Here is a 6,951-nt window from a genome sequence, read left to right on the forward strand (position 1 = left end):
AGGAATGCAGGATGCAGAAGGGGAAATTCGTATCAACCAGGTCTTTGCAAAGAACATAGTGACATCAGACGCTGGTGACAGGAGGTGGCACTAGCATTCTAAGCCTTACTATTGCCTGAGGAAGCAGAACAGCTCTTCCTACAGTCACCCTGAATTTATCTCTATGGGGAGGCTTCCATAGAATTTTTTTTCTGTCCATGAAGCAATAAACTGGGAATAAAGAAGGGGGAATTCTTCCTTCTTGGAGCACCCTTGGATCTTTTTACCCCTTTCATTGGCCCTTTCATACATTTCTCAAGGATGAATAGGAGAGACCCTGCTCGCCACTTCTAGACCACCTGGAAATTTTCTTCACTGGCATGGCCACCTGCAGCTGCTTCCAAAATCTGCCCTGTGGATATTTGGATTTCTCCCCTTTCCATTTAATGACCGTGAGCACCGTCTTAGCCCTCTTCAGCTCTTTCACCTTCGTTTCCTTCACAGCTTTGTACTGTACTAAAATGACGTTGATGCTGCCCCGAGAGGCCATGTTTTCTAGGCCAGCCTTGAGCTCCAGGAGGGCTTGGGTTCCCTGGAGCACGTAGTTGGGGCTTAGGACAACCAGGAGGCGTCTGCTTTTCTGAATGAAGCTCAAGGTCTCATCTGTGACAACTGGGAAAGAAAACACCATGGGGATTAGTGTTGGCCAAGAACTCCCCCAAGGTAGAGGGCTTGAGGAGCAAGTGAAAAGAAATTAGGGTAACAGACTGAGAAGGGAGGTGAAACTTTTTACGAAGAACACTTAGTCCTTAGTCCCAATCACTCTGTTCACAAAATGTCATTCTCCTCCGGGGAACAGAATCTATATGTACATATTCCAATCCTAAAAGAGTTCTAAACAAGCCTAAAGCCAAAATGTATTTCTATGACCTTGGTCTTCAAAAGCATTATTCGGGACGCGAAGGATGAGTGCGTTGTACTGAAATCAATTTCTTCAAACCGTGTTACATGCCGTGGCCCAGCAAAATCAGCTCCTGAGCCCTTTCTCCCCAAAGACACCCATGTATTAACTCTCTAGTGCCAGTGAGCATTCAAAAAATATACATTATAGAGTCAACGTCATAGAAGTTCATTTTTCATTAACACAGGGCAGCAAGAGTAGAACTCTTCAGGTTTTGAAACTCACTCTCTATTGCCAGACACCTCCCCGACTCAGACTAGTATCACTATGTCATTGGAATAGGAAATTAAGAAAATCTAGTCAACTGAATGGCATTTTGGCTGGTAACACATTCTCAGCTCAGCTTTCTATTCTGCTCTGTTCTGGAGCCTAAATTGGTCCCTGAATCTTTCTCTTTAAACTCCTATCATTACTGTGAAGCCGTGTGTTTCGGCAGCTGCCAGCTGATGTGTGTGCCTTCGCTGACAGGCAAATGCTTTCTTCATGTCCAAAAAGAAGAAGAAAAAGCAGGGAAAATGGAAGTGCAGTGTAATTTTATTCTGTTGTCAAGGGCTCTGATTAGTTCCTATCACTAAATTCTTGGGAATAATCTATCTCCTCGAGGTTGCTTATCAAGGACTGAATAATCCTTTACCTGGGGTTCAGATAGAAGCCAACTCCAGGGAAAGCACCAGTGTTACGGAAAGCTATTTCATGGCTTACAATACTCCCCTAAGCAGTCATTTTGCGCCTTAATCTTCACAGGTACAGAGGCAGTGGGGAAAGATTTGCAATTAAAGTAGCATGTGCAGCCTAGAGGAGAATCCAGGAATAAGTAATTGCCTACTCCAAGCAGTATTCCTGGAGGCTGACTGTGTGTAAGCAGGGAGAGAGACCCAGAGGCAAAGGCGACTGAGTGAGAACAGCAGGGAGAATGCAAAAGATCACAAGGATCAACCATCAAAAGCAAGATGCAAGAGTGATTATGTAGAACCTGAATTCTTCAAAGAACTATCAGTCCCTACTGGAGGGTCTTACATTGTTGTTCTACTATGTATCTTTATAAAACTTTTCACACAGTAGTAAATATCTGTTGAATGGCTGTATGAATGAATAAATAGATAAATAAATTATTTAGGATTTTAAGCCTTAAAATGAGTGGAATTTATCCTTTAACTATATAGTCAAGTCACCATTTCCTGGCAAAATTATACTGAAAGAGATATCCACTGTAGAACAGAAGCGTGATGGACTTTTGGGTGATGAATGGGGAGATACAGTAGGTGATCCAGCTAATTCAAAATAAGAATAAACATTAATGTCTATTCTTTATCTTAATTACCAATGTAACCTTAAAAAACATGTTAAGTGATTAAACAGGATTTTAGGGGGAGAAAATAAATTAGTTTGTTGTAAAGATTAGAGACATTACATGCATTTTTACCAGTATGGAGTTTAACAATGGGTTTAGGAGCGTTACTGTGCATTTATAAAACAGACTCAAATGTACTATCACTTTATGTGTTACTGTTTGGATCTGAAAATTAGAGGTATACTTTTATTTAAAATCATTCAGCATTTCTAACTTTTTATAAACCTATTAGAATATACTGGCCTTTGTAAAATGTTAAGCTTATCTCAAATGTGTAATCTGATAGAAAGGAAGAAACAGACACAAGGAAAGGGGGGATTTGAGTAGCACTGGTTTGCCAGAAAACAAGGGTGAAGAAAAGGACATTAGCAAATGCCACAGGGAAACAGTCTACTTACTATCAGTAAGTAATATAAAGAAGGAATCCATGCACTCTCTTCTGCACCTCATTTTTAGTAAAATTGAGTAAACCTCAGTCTTTATAAAAGTGTTTTGTTTAAACTCAGTCTTTATGAAAAAATCAGAGGCAGATTAATGCAAATTAGCTAAACCTTCTAAAAATCTAAATGTGAGTAAACAAAATGTTTAAAGCTGTGGCACTTAGAGCTCTAATTCACTGTGCATCTACACTTTTTTGACACTAAGTTTTTAAAGCTTACCTGGGAAAATATTTTAATACCATAAACTGTACTTATAGTCTACATCTTCATGTAGATTTATTCCTAGAGTCTGTCTATTACATCAAAGCATTGGACATTTAAATGTCCAAAGATGCCAACATAGAGCTGTACCATGACTCTTGTACATGACCCAAAGCTAAGGATCTTCTCTGCCTTTAAGTGTAGCATCACCTGTATTCATCTGAAATACCTACTTCCCCCAGGCAGACTGTCTCGGTCAAAGATGCACAGCTTGTATCCAAATTCATTCTCCAAGACTCCACGGAGGGTCAGTAATACAAATTCTTCTTCTTCAGCATTCCTTGCATAGGATACATAAATATCATATTCCTTCCCATCTAGCAAAAATAAAAAAAAAAAAAACCAGAAAACACAGATCCATTATAAATTAGGAATGTTCCTCAATAGTATTGCATTTTTTTCTGAAATCGAACTTTTGAATATTAGACATTTTCATTTTTTACTTATATAAATTAGCTGACAGATTTCAGTGTGATTTCCCACCTGTGACAGGTCTCCGGGCAAAATGACTATTTTAAGGTGTAACAGAAAATTTCATCTGATGTGTCTTCTCCTCTCATCTCAATGAGTTCAGATTTTGTAGTGGAGAATGAGTGAGGTTTGGCTCATTCAACTATGAATTAACAGAATCAGGAAGCAAATACTCAATCATAGGTGCTGGCAATAATAGCATGCAGAAAATTTCTAGTTCCTGTCCTAGTATGTCACTCACTAATATGTTCGAATTATAAATTGAGCAAAACCTTGAGAAACTGTCTAAGTTGTGTACACCTGAAAATATCTACAATTAAAAATATACTTAGATTCAATGAATCAATCTTCCTCAAAACTGCCTAATTATAAAAATCACCTCTCATTAAAAATACAGGTTCTGTGTCTCTTCCACAAACCCACTCAATGAGAATCTTTATGGGATGGGTCTAAGAGTCTATAGGTTAAATGTTTCATTCTTGTCACCAGGTACATATGCACTAGAACAGTGCTCCTTAAACTTTAATGTGTATATATGAATCATTTCGGGATACTGTTGAAATATAGCTTCTGATTCAGAGTAGGCTTTAGATTCTCCTTTTAGTAAGCTCCCATGTGATGCTTCTGGTACACGGATCACCTGTGGTTACAAAGAGTGTGGACATGCAGGGTCCAGTACAGTAGCCACAAGCCACAAGGAGCTACTGAGCACTTGAAATGCGGTTGGTCTGAACTGAGATATGCTATATGTGTAAAATACAATGCATACTGAATTTTGAAGATTTTTAGTACCAAAAATAAGACTAAAATACCTCTATTAACTTAATATTAATTACAAGCTAAAAATGGTAGTATTTAGAATATATTAAATTAGATAAGATATATTATTAAAATTATTTTCACTTTTTCTTTTACTTTTCCGCATGTGACCACTAGAAAAATATTAAATTACATATGTGGCTTGCATTGTATTTCTATTTGAATAGTGCTGATCTAAACTAAATTACATATTGACCCAAGAAAGCAGAATAATATGCATTAGGAAGATTTTCAATAGCAAGGGCTGAAACAAAAGGTAGTCTAATTACATCTTCCAATTAATCTAGGTTTTATCAAGCCAACATGTTTTCTAAAGATGACAGTAGGGAGATTTACAACAAACTTTCATTACTCACCTAAAATGGTTTCATCCGTTCCAAAATGAGCCCGGTAAAATAGGACCATCTCTAGCCAGTAAACATGGTAAACAACAATGAGAATCACCACCAGTAGGACTGTGGCTCCAAAACCACACGCCAGTTCCACTGTGTATCTTGGAGCTAGCATTGGAATGAACAACAAAGAAACAAACTGATTTGTACGTGATGATTGCGGTGACCCATCATCCTGTAAATAGCTGTTTACACCAAGCAGCTGAGCCATGAACCTGACTTACATGTGTGAACAAGATAACATGGTAGAGGTTAAGCACTATGTTTTAATACTAGACTATGGCATATTTATCTTTTTGTTTCCAGAAACTGGCATAGAAGGTGTTTTTTAACTATTAGATGATTTGAATAGAATTTGATGATATACAAATTAAAACAGCATCTTACCATTGAGAAGAATTTAAAAGGTCATCCAATTAAACTCACAAACTGAATCTCCTCAAAAATACTTTTGAAAAGTAACTCCATCCTCTGTTTGTGCATCTCTTACCTGGACCAGCCCATGATACTGGTAGAATTTTAATTGCTGGAGCAGTTGAATTGAAAAAACATTTTAATGTGTTTGTAACAGTCTTAATTTCCTCCTCTTGTCCAGTGCCATATGGAAGAAATTTAATTCCTTTTTCTTTATATTTGGCAATAGGCCTCAAAAATCTTATTATCATTGAGCAGAAAATGAGGGTATCCACCGAATGCTGAGTATGCTTGGCCCTGAAAGTATCTATCAGGTCTACATTACTAGGATACACATTCTACAAGCCTGCTTCTCCACCCTTTCTCACTCCCCATTAAACTATACATTTACAGTCCTCTAGGTGGAGACTATGTCTTCTTCATCCATCTTATCCCGAGAATTTCTAGGATCTGAATAAGCATCTCTTGATATAACACTACACACTTTTGGGATATTTAAAATAAATCTAGTACTATATTATGTATTAGTAACTTCATTTGGCTGTTTTATTAGCTTGTGAAAATGAAACTAAAGAGTTTGAGATGGAACAAAATATTTACTGGATCTGAAGCAGAAGTGGCTTAAATTATGTATTAGTTGATTTGACAATTACTGATATCTACTATTTGTTAGAAGCTGTCGAGGTTATAATGGTAGATAAGACAGGAAGGGTCTCTGCCCTCTTAGGGCTAATAGTCTAATTCAGGGAAGTAAATGTGGAAATAAATAAATAAGACAGTTACTTTTAGACAGTGATCACTGTTATAAAGGAAATAAACCAGGATAATGTGATGGAGTGACCTAGGGGAGGGGTTGGGGCAGGAGAGGTATATCTGGTATGGTGGTGAGAAAAGGCCCCTTTGAGCACCTGAACATCATACGTGTTAAGTGTTTGCCAGGACTAGGCATAGAAAAATTTTCTTTAAAGCTGGGATTGTTATCAAGCCTTCCTGACTCCAAAGTTCAGAGATCTTTGCACAACACTACAATGAAGTTCAATTATTGATCATATACTAGTGGAAAAATCCCTTTTAAAACAGGTAGCTATTCTAAGGGGAAAATGTTGAGCAGCCTGGAGTGGAGTCTGAAGTTCTCTTATTAAAGGGAATAATCATTAAGTTTCGAGTTCATTATCCTACATTCTGGCTACTAATTCTGATGCAGATACAGCCTAGGACTCAGCAGTGCAGAATTATTAGGTACTCTTGTACTCATCCCATGAACAATGGTGCTTTAAAATAAGAAAATTCCCATGGTAAAATGCCAGAAGCTGTGTCAGTGCCGGGGATGAGAATTTACTAAGATCAATCTGAGTAGCTGGCATGAAAATTGCTGTGTCCTTGGTATTTCTGAGTACATGTTAACAACATACTGGGTTAATTCCCACTGTCATCTTCATTATTTGCTCAGTTATTTTGGCTCCTTCTGGGTGGACATTTCACAATAAGGAAAAATAAAAGAGGTCAGTGGATGCACTAACCTGAAATGGATTTTTTTAAAATATCAATAGTTACCTTGCTTAGTATTCAAGAGATAAATTATACTCATGGCTTTCCCTCTGCCACATTCATTTTACTACTGCCTATTTTATTTCTAGTAGAGCTTTTTAATTTTGTGTCATACAATTATATGTGTCATATTTACAGATTGTATTTTGTTGGACCATCTTGATGATATCAAGAAGTTCCTAATGTTATTTAACTAATGGAACTCTTAAGATAAATAATTCACAAGTCTGAATTTCTAAATGGCTTGAATCACATTCAGGAAGTGCTCTAAAAAGCTTTCATATACAGCTTTGCCAGCTTGTAGGGGAAGAATGA

At 37.3% G+C, this 6,951-nt stretch overlaps 1 protein-coding gene across 3 annotated transcripts in view; it reads right to left on the reverse strand.

The window, feature by feature from the left end:
- Positions 1-6,951, reverse strand: part of IL1RAP (interleukin 1 receptor accessory protein) — an 84,993-nt gene that overhangs the window by 8,534 nt on the left and 69,508 nt on the right. For 2 of the 3 annotated variants that reach the window (XM_007466476.1, XM_007466477.1), the window contains 2 exons: positions 4,639-4,782; positions 3,166-3,309 (listed from right to left, as the gene is read on the reverse strand). In XM_007466476.1, coding sequence (XP_007466538.1) covers positions 3,166-3,309; positions 4,639-4,782 — 288 coding nt within the window. Of the gene's footprint in view, positions 1-283; positions 652-3,165; positions 3,310-4,638; positions 4,783-6,951 lie in introns of those variants that run through there. The other variant, XM_007466478.1, reaches the window with a different exon arrangement.

This window comes from Lipotes vexillifer, unplaced genomic scaffold (assembly GCF_000442215.2).
Source record: "Lipotes vexillifer unplaced genomic scaffold, Lipotes_vexillifer_v1.1 scaffold1104, whole genome shotgun sequence".
NCBI classification, from domain to species: Eukaryota; Metazoa; Chordata; class Mammalia; order Artiodactyla; family Lipotidae; genus Lipotes; species Lipotes vexillifer.